The sequence below is a fragment of the Marmota flaviventris genome, chromosome 12 (assembly GCF_047511675.1).
Source record: "Marmota flaviventris isolate mMarFla1 chromosome 12, mMarFla1.hap1, whole genome shotgun sequence".
In the NCBI taxonomy this organism is placed as follows: Eukaryota; Metazoa; Chordata; class Mammalia; order Rodentia; family Sciuridae; genus Marmota; species Marmota flaviventris.
The window spans coordinates 53815943-53836338 of NC_092509.1; the positions used below are offsets into that span (position 1 = coordinate 53815943).

The 20396-nt window shown below is 40.3% G+C and overlaps 1 protein-coding gene across 1 annotated transcript in view; it reads left to right on the forward strand.

Moving 5' to 3' along the window:
- Positions 1-382: 382 nt before the first annotated feature.
- Positions 383-20396, forward strand: part of Spmip3 (sperm microtubule inner protein 3) — a 39684-nt gene continuing 19670 nt past the window's right edge. The window contains exons 1-2 of the mRNA XM_027928464.3: positions 383-477; positions 17954-18022. Coding sequence (XP_027784265.3) covers positions 407-477; positions 17954-18022 — 140 coding nt within the window. The 5' untranslated portion in view covers positions 383-406. The remainder of the gene's footprint in view (positions 478-17953; positions 18023-20396) is intronic.

Below are 20396 nucleotides of genomic sequence, written 5' to 3' on the forward strand. Positions count from 1 at the left end.
AGAACCTGGTAGGTCCTCCTTAAACACTATGTATTATTTGCCAGATAAAAAGAAAAATTTTAAATGTCATTAAAAGTATTATATTAGATAGTCCTGAGAAATTTAGATTTTTTAGTGAAGATTTCAGGACACCAGAAATTTGAAAATAATGTTTAGATCACTAGGAAGAAATTTGTTTTTGGTCCCTCCACTCTCCCACCAAAAGCCTTCTCCTTAATCACCATCTCTCTCATCCCCTCCCCCACTCAATGTGACATGCTCAAGTGTAAACATTGCAACATTTGGGAGGCAAGCTGCATTTGGGGCTGCCTGGCTTAGGTGGCAAGAGGAAATGAGAAAGGAAGAGGTAGTAACAGTTTCACCCTGAGATCCATTCTGTAAACCAAGTCCTAGGCACTCTAGGGTCATGCAGAAAGAGGTGGCAGCTGCTTTCTTTGAATATGAGGTTGAAGGAATAGGAATGCCCTCCTCAGGAAGGTATGTAAGGGTTGGAATTAGAGAATTAATTTGATCATAACCGGGAATGAGTTCTATTCTTAAATAGCCTTTCTGTGTGTGTGTGTGTGTGTGTGTGTGTACGTGTGTGTGCATGTACAGGTGTTGCTGGGAATGGAACCCACAGCTTCCTGCATGCTGAGCATGTGCTTTACCACTGAGCGACACTCCCAGCCCCAAACAGCCATCTTTTTCATTTTAACGTTCAATATGGGATGAGGGAGAGTCGGTCATATTTCAGGGACTCAGAATAGATGAATTTATACATTTCTGCCTCATTTTTATAATGAGCTGGCTTGTATACTTAGCAAAGTGGGGAAGAGAAAAGATCATAAACATTTTCAGAGCTGGGTTTACAAGTCACTATTGTAAAGGTTATTTGATGGAAGTATGTGTATCTAAACAACAGCAACATTAAAACATTTGACTGGAGACAGTGAAGGCAAGGATTGTGGTTCTTGGGAAGAGAGAGTTCTTGGCCTTAGGGTTGGTTTCTTGGATAATATTCCCTGAGAAACACACTGAGATGGAAATTGGAGGTGGTCTACTGGGGTTTGGCCATGTAGCAACACATGTGAGAAAGGGAAGGAAACAGGATTTGGTGAAGGTATAAGTAGAACTGTGAGTCATTTGCAAGAGATGGTTCAGCCAATCCCAGCAAGAATGGAACTCCAGAGAAATCCCAAATTTGGGAAAGAAGGCTGTACTTTTATTTTTAATTTTTAATGTTTCTTTCATGGCATTGGGGGTGGAGCACTGGGTCTTGTGCATGGTAAGCACGTGCTCTAATACTGAGCTTCCCCTCCGGTCCCAAGGATGCACTTTTGGATCCCCATACTGATCTGTTATTGGTTATAGGCAGCCCAGCAATGGTATATAATCTTACATGATGCAAATTCTTTTTTTAAGAGAGAGAGAGAGAGATTTTTTTTTTAACATTTTCGGTGGACACACATCTTTATTTTATTTTTATGTGGTGCTGAGTTTGGAACCCAGCGCCCATCACATGCCAGGTGAGCGCATTACCACTTGAGCCACATCCCCAGCCCCAACATGATGCAAATTCTTGGGGAGCAACTGAACCATGATCTGTGAATAGGTGATACACTCAACTGGGAGAAGATCCGTCACTCCTATAGAGGGGATACTGCTGCAGAATGAATTTTCAGTTTGGATCAAGACCCCATCCAAGTTCACATATTGCTCTCTTTTCTCATATCTCTTTAGTCTCTTTTAATCTAGTAGAGTTTCTCAGAATGCCCTTATCTTTTTTGGTTTTTTTCTTATCTTTCTTAATTTTACCATTTTTAAGTTCAGGCCAGTTATGTTGTAAAATATTTGAATTTTTCTAATCTTTTCTTTTTTATATGTTCTTTTTAGTCATACATAATAGTATAACTAAATAGGATCCCAGTCCTGTGGTTGTATATGATGTGGAGATTCACTGTGGCTTATTTACCTAAATATGTAGGAAAATTATGTCAGAATCATTCCACTGTCTTTCCTATTCCTGTCCCCTCCCCCATTCCCTTCATTCCCCTTTGTCTAATCTTCTGAACTTCCATTCTTCCCCTCCTTCCTACCCTTGTTGTTTGTTAGCATCCACATTATCAGAGAGAACATCCACCCTTTGGTTTTCTGAGATTGGTTTATGGTGGCACACTCCTATAATCCCAGCGACGTGGGAGGCTGAAGCAGAAGGATCACAAGTTTAAAACCAGCCTTAACAACTAAGTAAAGCCCTAAGCAACTTAGTGAGACCCTGTCTCAAAATTAAACATAAAACGTGCTGGGGATGTGGCTCAGTTGTTAAGCATCCCTAGGTTCAATCCCCAGTACCAAAAAAAAAAGTCTCTAAACCCATCGATTTTCCGGCAAATGTCATAATTTCATTCTTCTTTAAGGCTGAGTAATATTCCATTGTGTATATAGACCACACTTTCTTTATTTATTCATCTGTTGAAGGGCACCTAAGTTGGTTCCATAGAAAGCTATTGTGAATTGAGCTATTATAAACATTGATGTGACTGCCTCTGTATATGCTGGGGTTTTTTTTATATACCTTTATTATTTATTTATTTTTTTACATGGTACTAAGGATGGAATCCAGGGCCTCCCATGTGCTAGGCAAGTGCTCTACTACTGAGCCATAACTCCAGCCTGTATATGCTGGTTTTAAGTCCTGTGGATATATACTGAGGAGTGGGATAACTAGGTCAAATGGTGGTTCCATTCCACATTTTCTGAGGAATCTCCATTCTGCTTTCCAGAGTTGTACCAATTTGCAGTCCCACCAGCGATGTATGAGAGAAACTTCTCCCCCACATCCTTGCCAACATTTATATTTACTTGTTTTCTTGATTGTTGCCATTCTGATTGGAGTGAGATGGAATCTCAGTGTAGTTTTAATTTGCATTTCTCTAATTGCTAGAGATGTTGAACATTTTTTTCATACATACTAATCTTTTCTTAGGATGGAATTCAGGTTATAATACTTTGACTCAAAATTTCTTTCCTCTCTTAACAGCCCTTCTCCTGCAGCTTATGTTGTTCTGTGATCTAATTATTGCTTGGTCACCAGAGAGAAGACAGTGCTCAGATGAAGGCGAATCGGTAGAATAAACTGACTGATCTGAGTCAGTCAGTTAAGGCAATGGGTCCCCCACCAAAAAAGGCTTCTCTAAGTAATATGGAAAGTACAGTCTGCTCCATAGAAATGGATTGCCCTTTAGAAACATTCTAAACATCTCAATCTACTCCTTTGTCCTAGAAAGGGAGGAAAGGGAAAGCCATATGGACCTGAGTGAAGGCTACAGAAAATTTCAAACTCAAGGACCAAAAGGCACAACCAATCAGAATGTCACAGACCTAACCAACAGCCTTCACGGTTTCCCAAAAGCTGATTAGCATAACTATTGAGCAATGCCCCTACCCAGCAGCCACAAGACCCCCTAGACTAATGCACTTCCCACGATCAGGACCCCCTCACATGGTGAGAGCCCTGTTTCATTTCTTCTAGCCTGAATAAATCATTCTCTTTCCCACTCACTCTCCATTGTCCACGGAATTCATCTTTCCAGTTCATGAGACAAGAATCTAGAAAGGAATCTCTGGCAGAGCTGCTGCTCATCAATAACAGTAGCAGGTGTAGCCTGCCTTGGAGCTGAAAGTTCTCTAACATGAATGGAACCTGATCACAACGATTTCAATTTAACAGCAGAAAACCCAGTTTCAAAGGGGACTAGATATCCCCGTCAAGCCATTGAACAAGGGAGGAGTAAAAACCCTAAACAGAGAGGAAGTGGACCACGTCTGCAGGCCTGGAGAATTGGGGGGAATCTGAGCTTTCAGATTCTCAGGGGCATTGACTCCTCTTTCTTCATTCCAAATCTTAGGTTACTGCTTTTTTTCCAACCATGGCCTTGACATTGACTTGGCAGATTTGCGGAGTCCTTTGCCAGGGCTCCACTACCATTAATTTAAGTATGATCCTCATCTTTTTCTGCCCTCCAGGTTCAGGCAACACGAGTCTCTCTATATGCTGCAAAGGAGGTCCTCTACTTTCACACTTTGCCTGAATTAATGATTATGTTCTCTATCTTACCTGCAAAGGTTCATTTGGATTCATTGAGAGCCATCCAAGTTCATTGCTCTCATTACTTCTCCAACCTCTCAAATTCCTGAAGAACTATTCCTGCCAGTTCCCTTATACTGCTGTTCTGTCCTTTTGTAACATAGAAGAAGGCTTTCCCAGTTGCTCCAGGGACTGGGAGTGTAGCCCACTGATAGAGCACTTGCCTAGCATGCATGTGTGGTCCTGAGTTTGATCCCTAGCACTGCAAAGCAAATGAACAAAAATAGAACCACAATTGCTCCTATTCTACCTCTCACTAGTGTTGAAGACCTTCCTGGTAGCCTGCCGTTGGGGAATGGAATTTTAAAACTCATTTTAAAGTCATTCAAATCAGTTTCACTGAGAAACAGAGGTGGTTTTTAGGAACTATCTCCATAATGAAAGGAAATGAGTAAAATTGAGTAGAGGGAGAAATTGAACTGAGATGCAGTGAAGGTCTTCCTCAGTCAGGTGATTACACAGGGAGCTTTGAAGCTAAGATTACCTTTCACAGTTGATCTGAACCCAGGCAAGGGGACTGGATCTGAATGTCTTCATATTGACAAGTCATTGGATGTGGACTACCTACAGGTGGGAGCAAAAACTGTGGACCCCAGTGTTCTTTGGCCAAGAGAAACAGTGAGTTATTAAAAGCAACATATATATACTAAGCAGATGTGGAAATAGTTCAGACCTGAAGAGTAGGATCATGGCCCAGAAATATATATTTAGGTTTTTAAAAATTAATACTGAAATGCTTTTGGCTTAGTAAATATTTCTTTCAAGCACAGTGTCAGTTGTTTCATTTGCTATCAAAGAATGCTTCAAAGGAGGTTGTAGTTTCTTTTTGTTGTTGTTGTTCCTGTCACTGAGATGAGATTGAATCTAGAAGCTACCAATTATTTTGGGAAAAATTTTCCAACAATTCAGAATAGTTTCTACCAGGTGGTTTTCCTTTCCCTAGGGTTGCAATTTTTAAAAAAAAATGAGTTGCAATTAAAAAAACAAAAACAAAAACCCACATTTTAAAAATATTCCCTATAGACACATTAGTCCTTATTTAGACTTAATAGGTAATAGGTGCATTTGGGATAAATTAAATGAAATAACATGATTTATAGAAATAATTTTTAAAAATATTTCCTCTATTTCAGTTATGGGCTTTACTCTTTAATGGCTCATAAATTTCAGTATATCATCTGGCCATGGGTTTCATCTGCTGGCTGTGTACCCTATATTCTTTCATCCAGCTAAGCCCTGATACTCTTTTTGGTATTCTGTATTGGCTGTGTCCTCTTTTCCATCTAGTCAATAAAACTAGCACTACCATAAAAATAAAAAATAAAAAATTTAAAAAAGAGTAGGATCATGGCAGAGCACCACCTTCTCCACTACAGGGATCCCTGCACTTTATGGCTAGAGGGCTCATCTGTTTTAAAATGTTATCATCAGGCTATCAGACTATATTTATTTGTCTCCAGATTGAAAGATTTCATATTAACTTTAATGTTCCTAGTTATGTTTTCTTTATTACCTGAATTATGAGAACATGCATTATTTTTCAAAAAAAATATTTAGATAAGGAATGTGCAGATAAGGAATGTCTCTGAGCTCTCTGATGTCACCAGGGAAGAACTATGACATTTCAGTGGAGAGAAGATGATCCCCAAACAGAGGTTGTCAGTGGATCCTGGGGAAGAGTTACTTAATAATCATGCTTCCAAACTTGAAAATTCGGAATAGGAAAAAGCTCTGGCTATGACCTGGCTATATTTTGCCTTTTGAGAATGTCAAATGACAAATGACATGGTAGAAAGATAGCCTGATAGCCTCATGATCACATTTTACAGGACTATTCCATTAACATTCTTCTAAAGAAGCATTAGCTTGCCATTTAAAACACCCAGTGCTGCAGTCTGGCTGGGCACAATCAGGAGCCACTTGTCAAAAGAAACTAACTTTATTTTTAGAACCACACACGCCAAACAAAACAGCTCCTCAGGAAAAACCCTCAGAGCCCCAACTGCCACCACCGGCTTCCCAAAAGCCTCTCTCTCAACCACAAGCCTCACCACCTCCCACCATCCTCCTGCTCTTGAGGCCGATTGGCTGGGTCGCGTGGGCAGAGCCAAAAAAGTCCCCCAGTGAGCAGCTCCATGGTCTGAAAGGGCAGGGAAACAGCCCAATGAGCATCACCGCAGAGGAGCCAATCAGCTAGATGTTGCTGGGGCTGCTGTGAGCCAATCATCAGCCGGCAGCTGGAAGTTTGCTCGGGCCCCTTCGGCTGTGGCTCTCAACATCTCCCCCTCTCTGTTTAAACAACAAGCATGTGGCTTAGGGACCGTGCCTGCCTTAGGTTGTCCAATAGTACATATGGTCCTTACCCGTTAGGTTGGTACCATTGCAATTGGATCTTACCCGTCACTGACTACCGGTCCAGTATACAGCCACACCTGTGGAGAGGTCTTTGTACCAGCGGGGGGGTGAGGTTCTTTGTCTCACCTCTGTTGGCCCCCAAATTTTAGCTGAACGATCATGACAAGCAGAAGGGAGGAAGATACACCAAGCCAATTGATGGCTCCTTTTGGAAAAATTGTACCACCGATGACATCATCAGCAAAAATACCCCAACACTACCACAAGTCACTGCACCAACAGATAGTTCACAATGCATACAGGTGAGTTCACAATGTGTCCAGGCAAGTTGTGCAAGCAGTTCAGTGATGGCTATTGCAGAAGCTGTAGATTGGTTTTATCTTTGTCTTCACCAGCACTGGGATGAAGATAGGAATTCTGGCAATAATGGCTAAAGAAAAAATTATGTAACATTCCAGAAGGCACTAAAAGAAAACAATTTTCTTAACAATTTACATTATCTTTAAGAGAATTATTAAATATAATGAAAAGGAAAGGTGAAAGTAAACAAACAGATCTGTTAACCTCCTTTTTTGTTCACATTGTTTTATTATTTGCCTTTCCTTTGGGAAGAGGTCCTTTTACCCCTGTGGGAATGATTTGAACTCCCATCTCTGGAGTTAGTACTGCTCTGGCGGAGGCGCAGATGTCCAACCCTGCGCTCCCTCTGGTTTGTCTGATGAGGGATCTGATGGACAATGTGTCCTGGGCACTACCCTGATGGGGTTGCTGGGTTCCTCCAGTGCTCCGTATATTTGTGGTTTGGGGCCCCGGAGCATTGGGCCCCCCTGTCCATTTTTTGGCAATGGAGCCCGATGCCTTTCTCCACGATATCGTGGATAAACACCTGGTCCTTGTTCGTTTTTTGATAATGGAGTACCCTCTATGGTGGTTTGAGAACGGCATTCATTAGCCTAATGTCTCCCTCTATGGCATCGTGGGCAAATACCTGGTATTCTACTCCTTTGATACCTAGTTTTGTTAAACCCTCCTCCTTATGGGGCAATTCCTTTTAAAATGTCCTGTTTGTTCACAATTGTAGCATGTTCTTGGCCTGGCATCTAAAGCCTGTTTTACTGCAGCTGCCACAATTTGCCCTTGTTCATTAATGTCGCTGGCATCTAAAGCCTGTTTTACTGCAGTTGCCACGACTTGCTCTTGTTCATTAATGTCTCTACATAATTTAATATATGTGTTTAAATCTTCATGTTTCCATGGTCTAATGATATCTCTGCACCAACGATTCGCTTGCTCATAAGCCAGTTGTTTTAGTAATGGCATTGCTTGTTCTGTATTCCCAAAAACTCTGGTAGCTGTTTGAATAAGCCTATCTACAAATTCAGCATAAGGTTCATTATCTCCTTGTATTACCTTAGATAATTGACCTTGTAAACCTCCATATCCTTGTAAAGTCTTCCATGCCTTAATTGCATCTACAGCAATTTGTGCGTATACACCAGGATCATATGCAATTTGTTGCTGCTGATCCTCATAAGGTCCCTTTCCTAACAACATATCTAGATTTCTCTGAGGATAACCAGCTGCTGCATTTCGCCTAGCCATCTCCTTGCAAAATTCCTCATTGGCAACCTTCCATAACAGGTATTGTCCTCCATTTAGCACAGCTTTACACATATTAGCCCAATCTGCTGGCGTCATGTTCAAGTTGTTAATGGATTCGACCATGCTTACAGTGAAGGGTGCTTGAGGACCATAGGTTGTTACAGCCACTTTTAGCTGCTTCACTGTTTTGAAATTTAAAGCATGGTGAACTCACTGCCCTCATGCCTCAAATACAGGGCATGTTAATATTTGAGATCTTGTCTCAGGATCCCAACTATCAACTGCAGGGGTTGGGGACCTCCCAGCATATGGAGGTGGCCTTGTTAGTTGGACACTTACGTCCTCTGGTGATAGAAAGGTGTTAGTAGCAGTCTCCTGTTGTAACTTTCCCCCTGATGGCTTTTTCTGTTTTACACTTTCTTTCTCTGTCTGACTAGCTTGAGAGGCCTTCTCTTTTACTTGAATTTTTTCCTCTGTCTGACTAGTTCGAGAGACCTTCTCTTTTACTTGGATTTTTTCCTCTGTCTGACTTGAGAGACCTTCTCTTTTACTTGGATCAATATGTCTTCTCCTTCCTCTACCATTGGCTTTGGACTAAGCAAACAAGATACAAACGTCCACAATGGCAATGTGCCAACTGGCAGAGTCCCTGGGCTTTTCTTTTCTATTCTTTTTAAATCTTCACCATGATGGTTCCATTGTGATATATTTAACAACTCCTCCTTAAACAGCCATGGGCTACATTTTTGTATTGTATCAACGTATGCCCTGACTGCTCTTGATTTTACTGGGATGCCTCCTTCCTCTAGCAATTTACTTAACACTCTTTCGGTTTGTTTTTTACTAATTTCTGATCCCATATTTCTACTATAATACAACCCAACAAGATAACACCAAACAAAACCGAGATAGAATGAAATAAAAATGGAACAACAAAAAATCATTATAGCCTTTCTCCCTATCTGTTCCTCAGGCGCAAATAGTTTTTCCTCAGATGTGAGCGGTTTTTCTTCCGTCTCACTCATCTCCAGGGACAGGCAACTTAAAACAAAAGTGAAGCAAAACAAAAGAGGAATCTTAAAATGGCTACCCATCCTCTCGCCCTGCCCTCAGGGGCGAGCAGTTTACCTTATCACTTACCCTCAGTCGCTCCCTGTGCTAGCCACCAAATGCCGCAGTCTGGCTGGGCACAATCAGGAGCCACTTGTCAAAAGAAACTAACTTTATTTTTAGAACCAAACAAAACAGCTCCTCAGGAAAAACCCTCAGAGCCCCAACTGCCACCACCAGCTTCCCACAAGCCTCTCTCTCAACCACAAGCCTCACCACCTCCCACCATCCTCCTGCTCTTGAGGCCGATTGGCTGGGTCGCGTGGGCAGAGCCAAAAAAGTCCCCCAGTGAGCAGCTCCGTGGTCTGAAAGGGCAGGGAAACAGCCCAATGAGTATCACCGCAGAGGAGCCAATCAGCTAGATGTTGCTGGGGCCGCTGTGAGCCAATCATCAGCAGGCAGCTGGAAGTTTGCTGGCAGCTGGAAGTTTGCTGGGGCCCCTTCGGCTGTGGCTCTCAACATCCAGGAAGAGGTTTGGAGGATATTTTAAAGCTGAAGAGAATGGAGAACTATGTATTAGAGATCGTTGTCATTGAGCTTGTCACAAGTTTGAAGAAATTTGTGTCAATTAGTATCTTCATGCAAAAGCAGCACCCCCCTTGTTCCAAGGAACTTCTGATGACCATTTCACACAATCTCTTACACTCTGTAGATAAGTCATGATTTTTATTTAACATTTTAAATAATTCTCCTTATATTATATACACATGTGTGTATATAACATGTATAGTATGATCTCAGTTTTCTAAAATCATTTCTGTCTTTTAAAAATCATCTCTTTTTTTTTTGTTGTTGTTGTTTTGTTTTTTGAGGTATTGAGAATTGAACAGGACCTGGCCCACATGAGGCACGTGCTCTACCACTGAGCTACATACCTATCCCTTTTTTACATTTTATTAGAGACAGGGTCTCACTGAGTTGCTTAGGGCCTCACTAAGTTGCTGGGATTGGGTTTGAACTTGTGATCCTCCTACCACAGCCTCCTGAGTCACTGGGATTGCAGCCATGCCCTACCACGATGGCTGCTATCTCACACTTTTATGTCAGTCTTTTTATATTTCTAGCAGGACAGGACCCTGAATTGAGATTCACTAATTCTTGACAATGATAATTTCTGACTAGTGAAATTTGTGTTCATTTTAAAACTTTTCTTTTATCTATTTTTCTTTTGTATTGCCAGGTGTATTCTCACAAAACAGAGGGGGATTTGTTTGTTTGTTTCCTCTATTTAAAAAATGTGAGTTATTATTCTTAGAATGAAAAATTAACATTTTAATGAGATGTTATTCATCCTGGGCTTCAGTGTTAAACAGAACTGGATTAAAAGCCTAGGTTCATTACTGTCTGGTTGTATGATGTTAGGCAAGTTCCTTAGCTTCTCTTGACCTTTATTCTAAATGGAGATACTTACCTCCCAAGGTCATCATAGGGACTGAGACTGTAGGAGTCAAACAGCAGAAACAGTGCCTGGCACTGAGGGTGCTTACTCAAAAAAGAGAACCAATTTATTATTTCTGTTTGTGTGGACCAGTATGTTGCTTCTGTTCTTAGATTTAAATGTTCCCTAGCTTATCTGCCTCAACAAAATGCCGTGTCACTGGGACTCTGGTATTAAATTATTCTGGGTCTGTTCATCTAGGTTAAGCTTCCAGTGGGAGCCCAGCCTCGATCTGGTCTGTCCTAAGTGCCATCTGGATCTGATGGAAATATTTTACTTCTTACTTGCCAACTGTATTCAATTGAAAGGTGCCCATATCTCCAGGTCAGCCTATTGTAGAGAATTCCAGTTTTTTTGCTTGGCTTTTGTTTTTGATACAGGTTGGTCTAAATGAATACTTTTGCCCTTCTGTTCTCAGGTTGTGATTTGATGATCTACATAGTAATGCTATTGTAATGCTTCATGGATTGGTTAAAATTATATTTTTAAATGATTAAAGCTTCCTTTTATGCCTTCAATAGCAGCAGTATGGAGCCTAATCTAGTCTTAGAACAGGCAGAGCTGGACTCCTTTGTCCTTGTGCCAACCCTACTCCCTCAATTCTCGCTTGGGGAAGGCAGAATCACCAGTACAGCACTGCCCAGATCCTTGACCTTGTGAGGTCCTTGGAACAATCTTTATAGAATAGAAAGCTTTAGAGATTAAAGAGTCTGGGGTTATTTGCCTGTATGACTTCCCCCTTTACATAATGTTTGCCCTTTCTTTCAATGTGCAGCTAGGCTCCCCATAGAGACCAAAAATCTCTACTTTTTATAAGCCTGAGTGAGCTCTGAAAGGCATTGCCTAGCAAAACTTTCTAACCCACAGTGCATCACAATACCCTTTGAATGATGTAAAGGGATCAAGTCCTACAACTCTGCAGTATGCCTTTGCAGTCTTTCCAATACGAGGAGGCAGCTGAAATAACTGCTACCCTCAGAAGACTGCTATTAAAAACAAGGAGGTCCCTACCCACTGCAGCCCAAGCAGGTAACAATGACATGGTTGCTACTGTCTATGCCTCTCTCTCTCCTCTGACAAGGTGGTTGCCTTATTAAATAGCTGATAGCATTTTGAAGGTTCTAGAGACAGGCACTCACAACTTAAAAAAACTTTATGGCAAACTTTTATATGAAGCCTAGAATTATTTTAGAAAATGAATATTTATCCTTCTCAACTTAGAGTCATTTTAATAGTTTGAGCTCAACGTATTGATTTGTTTTTAAAGAAATGGAGTATCTTGCTCTCTATGATGCAAGAAGAGCAAAGTTTTAAAAACCAATAGACGACCAGGTAACTGAGTTGACTTATTAATTGGTTCTTTCATTTATTCATTCATTCCAAAGTATGTGTCAAGCACTACTCTGATGGAGAACACTTTGCAAGACAATGAGATAGGAGAAGGATAAGGAGAACAAAGAGAGTAGTTGCCGGAACGATATGCTTTAATTTTATGTTCATCAATGTGACTCTATGATGAATGTGTGACTTCATCTCCACTAGACTGTAAGCAATATAACAGCAGAACCATGTTTGTCTCGCTAAAAATCCCCCCCCCCCCAATGCGTAGCACTATCAGGAAAAGGTAGATTATTAATAAACATTTGTTGAATCAATGAGTCAGTTGTACGGCAGTGGAAGGAACTTAGGTTTTACAGTCAGACAGAACTGGTTGTGACTTTAAGCATGTAATTTAACATTTCTCACAAATTAAGAATAATAACTTGCAGGACTTTTGCAAAGACTGAGTGAAATCACATATGTGAAATGTCTATTAGGTGGTGCTTTCTCCTGACTTTCTAATAGAAGGTGGTTGTTCTTTCTCAAAATTGCATTAGTTATTTTATTTCTCCTGCATTTCCAAATAGTTTTAGGATAAGTTTCTCTGTGTCTGCAAAAATAAATCCTGCTGGTACGTTGATAAAATAAACCTGATAATTTGAGAGAATTGTTTTCTTTACCCTGTTTGGTGTTCCAATTCATGAACATAGTATATCACTCAGGTCTTCTTTGATTTTTTAAAAATAAGTTGTTGATTGACATTTATTTATTTATTTGTTTGTTTGTTTGTTTATATGTGGTAGCTTAGAATCGAACCCAGTGCCTCATGCACGCCAGGCAAGTGCGCTACCTCTGAGCTATAGCCCCAGCCCCAAGTCTTCTTTGATTTAATTCACTAACTTTTTGTAGTTTTCAGCATACAGATCCTGTATATGCCTTGTAGATTTTTACATAATACTCCAATCTCTTTAGTGATTATAAATTATTATGTTTTAAATTTGGGGTGTAATTTTTTTATTTATAGTACAGTATATAAATGATTTTTATTACATGTTGATCTTGTATCTTGTGGTCTTGCTATGCATAGATACAAGTTTTAGGACTTAGGTTTCTTTAGATTTTCTGCATAGACAACAACATTATTTGCAAATATAAATAGTTTTCTTCCTTTTCCATCTATATTCTTTTCTTTTCTTGCCTTATTTAAATGGCTAGAAATTCCAGCATTTTGTTAAATAGGAGTGATGAGAGTAAGCATTCTTATTTTTTCCCAGTTTTCGAAAGAAACTAATCCAGTCTTTCACCATTAAGTATGAGGTTAACTGTAGGTTTCTGTACATGTTCTTTATTAAGTTAAGAAAGTTTCCTCATAGTTTGTTCGCAGATTTTGCTGTGAATGGGCAGATTTTTAGTATTTTTTACTGTTATTTATGTTGTGGAACTCTTACTTAATCAATAATATGTCATATAATACCAAAAAGTTGCTGAGAAAGTTGACAAAATGCATCTTATATGTTGGTTCTCACAGTGACCATGTTAAACATTAAACTTTAAGAAAGTACATTTTTAAATTTATTGACCCTAGTTCATCTTCTGAACACTAGCATAAATAAAAGGTTCTAAAATTAAATTTTAATTTCTGTGCACTGGGAATGTCATCTTCTTGCCCTCATGCACTTCACTTTCTAACTAGGTAGCAGGACATTAAAAACAACATACATAAATAAATATTCAGTAAGGCAGAAAATCCCAAGGGTTCTGGAGAAAAATAAAGCATATAGCAGGAATAAGGAATCCCAGGGGTAAGGGTAGAGATGGATCTCATTTTAAATAAGGTCATGAGGGTGGGGTATAGGTCAGTGGTTGAACAGGTACTTAGCATGTATGAGTCCCTGGGTTCCATAACTAGCACCAAATAAATAATAAGTAATAAGGTGATGTATGACCTTACCAAACAGCATAAAAGAACATTAAATATTAGAATTAAGAACATGCTGCAGCAATGTGGGAAAATTTTTCATTATATATTGTTAAATTAAAAATAATATGAAGTAGAAAATCTGCTGTGGTTTCAAATATATAGGTATGTACACATATATAGGTACATATATATATGTACCTATATGTGCATGAGAGTAGCCATTATTGGGTAGAATTATGGATTGTTTTACTGTTCTTTTATAACATTATGTTCTCAGGACATATTATGTTTTGTAATTTATTATGTCTTAAAAAAGAAAAATGTTTTAAGGTTTCTATTAGTCAGCTTTCCACTACTATAAAAAAATACCTGAGATAATCAACTTATAAACAGAGAAGACCTAGTTTGGCTCACATTTGTGGAGGTTCCAGTATATGACTGGCACTGCTTTGGGCCTGAGGTGGGAATACAGCGTGACAGAGCAAAATTTTTGACTCTTTGGCTGAGAAAGAACAAGAGAGAAGAAGAAGGGTTCAGGGCCCAAATATCCCCTTCAGGGACATGCTCCCAATAACTGGAAGTCCTCCTATAAGCCCCACCTCTGAAGGCTATACCCTCTCCCAGGGCCACCAAGCTGTGGACCAAGTCTCTAACACATGGGACGCAGGGAACATTCCAGATCCAAACCACAGAAGTTTCTTACGGTTAATTTGAAATTAAATAAAAGGTAAGGGATGGAAGATTAAGCTTGAACTTGCATCTGCTCTGGAAGAATTTTACATGAGGCACATCTAAGCAAAAAAACAGTTTTCTTGGCAGCACTAGGGATCACATACAGGACCCTGCACATGCTAGGCAAGAGCTCTACTACTGAGCTACATTCCCAGTCCCACAAAATCTTTGAAGGTGATTGAGTAAAAGCTGTAAATATTTGCAAATGAAACAGAGAGTTCCCAAACTTCCTCATGATGAGGCTAGAAAGTTTAAAAACTAAATCCTGTCCCTAACAGGCGCCAAGGAGGTCAAAACTGACATGTGCTCTGGCTAAGCACAGCCTGAGTAAATCCACACATGCACATCTCCTGGCTTTTGTTACTCAAAATTGCAATGGCTTCTACAAGATTGGCAGAGAGACAATAGCTACTTCTCCCCAGTTTGCTTAAACTCAATTAAATACATATTTTCTTTTTACATTATTACTTATTTCATTTGTGGGCTGGCAGCTGCATCTGGCCAACCAGGATCCAGGCAGTGTTCCTGGCTTTGCTGCCAGTAACAAAGGACAGGAGAGTTACATTTTTCTCAGCTCTGAGTACAGCACTGGTACAGGCTGTGGATAGGGCACTGATAAGTTAACCACACGTTCATGCTTGGGAAATCACATTCAGATTTGGTGGCTATATTTTTTTTTAAGAGTGACTAAAACAAAATGTATTGATACCTCTTATTACCATCTACATTTTCTCATGTGTTTAAGAGATGCAGAATGTCAGATCTATAACTGAGACTCAAAAACAATTATTAATGTGTTCCTCCAAAACTGACTGTATGGCATGGCAACCTACAATGCTGATTCAGAATTTGTAGGCCCTGAGCAATCCCTGTATCATCAAGGGCAATATCAGTCCTGTCTTTGGAGCATAGATGTCCTAGATATCTTAGATTTTCTCTAGCATATCACTTCTAATGAAGTAAAACCTCACAAAGCTTTCTGTTTGTATCAAATCACACAAGAACTCAATTGTGTGTAACCAAATTTTCTTTTGTTCTCTTTTCCTTAAAAAAAAAAAAAAACTAATCAGAGCAGTGCTAAAGGTAAAATACATTATATAATGAAGAGGCTTCTATGGATAGCCAACTATTCTGTTAGAATGTAATGTCATTGTAAATTTCCAAGTTGCCTTGAAAATGATCCTCAGAGGTGAAATAAATCAGCTAGCTGGCTGGTAGGCAGTGAGTTAAGTTTTGACTATAAAAAGCAGGAGAGGGAGACATCACACACTTTTTTCCCCCTAGTCCTTCCTCCTGGTTTCTTTTCTCTTAGCTTCTTTTGAACAGTCCTACTTTTATTTTGGCTGATGGTCTCAGTGCTCTGGATTGTTTAAATATAACACAGTTGTTAAGATTAATGTTTCTGGAGCCAAAAGATTCTAATCCTGGTTTCCCTGTAAACTGGTACAGGCTACTTTACTTCTTAGTACCTGTTTTCTCGTGAGGAAAATAGTTTTACTGCTTTGCAGGGTTGCTGGGAGGCTAATGGGAGCTAATGCATGCTATTCAACACATAATGCACACTCTAAATAGAAACTCATATTTCTCCTTTCTTAAAGGTGCTTTTAAGTTTACAGAACACTCACATACATTATTGCCTCATTTAATCCTTGGAGAAGTTCTGTAATCAATATGCATAGCCAGGAAATGACCAGCCACAAGAGTCTCAGTCCAATGTTCTTATGCTGTGCGGGTTGCCATGTTTATGTAAATCAGAGGCCCAGCTGTCTTCATATATAGAAAATGTAACATATACATATAGTGCAAAATAAGGCACAGAAGATACTCTATAAAGAGCATGGCTTTCTCATATCTTTGTCCTCCTCCCCAGTTTCCCTTCCTATTATAGATTTGTGTGTGTGTGTGTGTGTGTATTTAATTACAGTTGTGTGCTCGTGGTAAGTTATTCTCTGGTAAATAATCAGATGTAATATGAAATTTTAGACAAGAAACAATACATGTTTAAGTCTGAGATCGGATTGGGAAATAGAATGGAGCTTAAAATAGAGAATGAAGAGTTTGCAAAATCAATTTTTGACTAAAACATGGGTAGGGCCTCCAAGAATCTTCTAGAACAATTCCACAAAAATCAGAAAGCTGCTTATAGAACAATCAAGTTCAAGAATCCACTCCCAATGCCACTACCATACCACTACAGCTCCCTCTGCACACCCATGAAGCTGGTGTTTGAACAGTAGAATGCAGTTCAGTCACTGTCTTTGTAGCAACTGAATCTCAACATCCCCAAAGCTAGAGATTAGACACTGGATTTCTGCTGCAGAAAACCATCATATCTTTATAGCCTTTATTTTTTTAACTTAGTTTTTAGTTGTATATGGATAAAATACCTTTATTTTATTTATTTATTTTTATGTGGTGCTGAGGATCAAAACCAGTGCCTCACATGTGCTTAGGAAAGCACTTTACCACTGAGCTACAATGCCAACCACTATTGCCTTTCTTGCCAATGGGTCAAAGCAGCAAGATATTTTCTCTGCCTTGTTTTCTTTTTCCAAGTCCGTGTAAACACATCTGATTGAAGGACAAAACTTCACATTCAGAATTTTAATTGTAGAGACTCTGGGAAATGTAGTGCTTATTTGTAAGCTTGTGCAGCAGGAAGGCCCACTAAGAAGTGAGAAAGGAGACTGTGCCCAACTAACATTCGAGAACAGGTTTTTTGTTTTTGTTTTTAAAGAAAAGCATACCTGTACTTTTTCACTTATACTTTCCACTTCTTTTTGCTTCTTTACTAGTCTTCTTTTGTTTTCTTCCCTAAAAAAGGATATGGATAAACCTTCTACTATGTCAATGTTTTACAGATTTTCTTTCCAGATGGACTCTGTGATGCTAGATAGCTGTGTTAGTCAGCTTTCCATCACTGTAACAAAATACCTGAGATAATCAGTTAATAAGGGATAAGGTTTATTTTGGCTCACGGTTTGAGAAGCTTCAGTCCATGGCCACTTGACTCTGTTGCTTTGGGCCTGTGATGGCATAGTTCATCATGGCAGGAGTGCATAGTAAAGGCCTGTTTACTTCACTGCAGCCAGGAAACAAAGAGAGAAAGAGGAAGGGGCAGGTTTCCAATAACGCCTACAAGGGCATGCATCCAATGACCTAACTTCCTTCCATTAGGACCTACGTCCTAAAGGTTCCACTGCCTCCCAAAAGCACCAAAGGCTGGCAAGCCTTCAACATATTGGTCTTTGGGGAACATTCCAGATCCAAACACTAGTAATAGCTTATACCTGGAAATGTGTATAAACTGACAATATTAAATTTCATTCTGTATTTTTTTTTTCAGATTCCCATCCATCATGACTGCCATACGACTACGTGAATTTGTTGACCGTCGCCCAGGTATTCCACCCAGGTAATGATCTTACAGATGCACAGCCTTCCAGAGCTGAGGCAAGGCAGGCAGGCACCTAGTGCTTTTGCCTAACATGTGTGAGGTCCTGGGTTCAATCCCCAGTACCACAAAAAATAAAAAGCTATTAGAAGCTGTCATCCAGCTGCTCCCTTATTGAGAAACAACTGCTGCCAGAGGAATCTTCTTTGGATTTAGGGAAAGTTGTAAAAAAAAAAAAAATTTTTTTTAAAGAAATCCCATACAATCTGCAGAATCCAATTAATAGGTAGCTCCAAATTTCCAAGAGATCAGGAGGATTTGGGTTTTTCTCTGGGGAAGGGCTTTTAAAACGTTGGAACGACCCAAATTTTGGATGGGGGCCTTTTACTCTGCTTGGGGTAAATCGAACCACCCCTGTGCTTCTGCAATATGGGAGCTGACTGCACAGATGGAAACCAAGAAGGAATTTCACTCCTTCTCCAAGATCATCTATAGCACAGGAATAAAAAGCCCTATACATGTTTTATTGTGCCGAATTCATCTTGCTGAGAGGTATTGGATAACAATCTGTAAATCCTAACCCCACTATCTTTCACCTTCTACAGAGATTTGTAATTCAGAACTCTGGGGGAGCAACATAGTGAGACTTTCGGGTCAGCCTCAATGGCTTCATGGATTTGAGCAACCTTTATGTTTACTTTAGTGTTTAATTATTTTAACAATGTTTGGTCAACAGAGAAATCCTTTGAACTCATAAATTACCAAAGGAGGGGTGAGTGGAATTCTCTTAAGAATCCTCTTTTCAGAAAAAGCACAGGTCCCTGAAATCTACCTGAGGAGGAAACAGGGTAGAGAGAAACAGGGACTGGTTCTAGTATTTCCTGATTCCTCCCTCCCCACAAGTCCTTGGTCTTTTTGTGGGTATATAAGACTGTTTTGTCTCTATGGGGCCCATTTAGCTGTGGTCTTGTCTCCTGGAGAAAATGGAAACAAATCTTTGTTGGTTTCTAATGCTTGGTGCTTCACGGAGCCAAATCAGTCACTGGGTCTGGCCTGAGCCAGCCCCCAGGGGAGCCTGGAGGTTTGGGGGAACAGAGTGCAGCAAGCCCTGTGGCCCACTGGACTGTGTTCAGCTCACTTGTGCTTATTATCAGAGCCATAAGAGGGGAGGCATGATCCAAAAGCTCCATCTCTTCTTGTACCTGGTGGAGCTGGTGCCCCGCCTTTCTCCTGCAGTGCTTCCTGGGGGGCACTTCTATGCCTACCTTATGCCTTGTCAAAAACCATAGGTCCAATCCCTCAGCAAGATACATCAATTCTATGTCCAGAACAGATCTCTCACCAGAATGCCTTGTATCCCTGTGACAGAATAACTGAGATATACAACTTATAAAGAGGAAAGATTTATTTTAGTTCACAGTCTTAGAGGTTTCAATCCAGGTTGGTCGGCCCTGTGCTTTGGGCCTGTGGCAGCACCATACACCATGGCTGGAGCATAAGGCAGAGAAAGCTACTCACCTCATGGTGGCCAGGAAGAAGAGAGAGGGCCCTTCAATGGCACAATCCCTATGAATTAACTTGCTCCACTGAGGCCCCACCTCCTAAAAGTTCTACCATCTTCCAATAGCACTATGAGCTGGTTTTATGGTTTGGATATGAAATGTCTCCTGAAGGCTTCTGTATTGAACATAGCCATGTTCAGAGGTGGGGATTTTAAGGAAGTGAGTGGATTATGAGACTTTGGCCTCATCCGAAGATTAACCCATTGATGGATTCATTGACAGTGAGAGGTGGTGGAACCTTTAGGAGTGGGACTTCAGTTGGAGAAAGTAGGTCACTGGGACATGCCCTGGAAGGGTACTTCTCTTCCCTGGCTTCTTCCCACCCTCTCCCTGCTTCATGGCTACCATGAGGTGAAAAGCTTTGCTCTGCCATGCCCTTCCATCATGATGTTTCTGCCTTCAGCCCGTCGACCATGGACTGAAACTCTGGAACAATGAGCCAAAATAAACCTTTTCTCCTCTAAGTTGGTTTTTTCCAGGTGTTTGTCATGGCAACACAGCTGGATACCAAAACTTCAAACACATGGGCCTTTGGGAGACACTCCAGATCCAAATTTCAGCAGTTTGACTCCAGCTCACTGCCTTGACATGGGCCAGAACACCACTGCCTCTCCGCTTATCTATGACAACTCCCACTCTTCTCCTCCAACAATCTGTTCCCCAGAATGAGCTTCATAAAATGTTAATTGGATCACAGCCCTACCTTGAATAAAATGGCTCAACCCACTGCATTTATCATAAAATCTAAACTTATTGCTGTGGCCTACAGAAAATACCCCTGCCTATCTCTTCTTCAATCTTCTCCAGGAGGCCATGCTTCTTTCATACCTGGG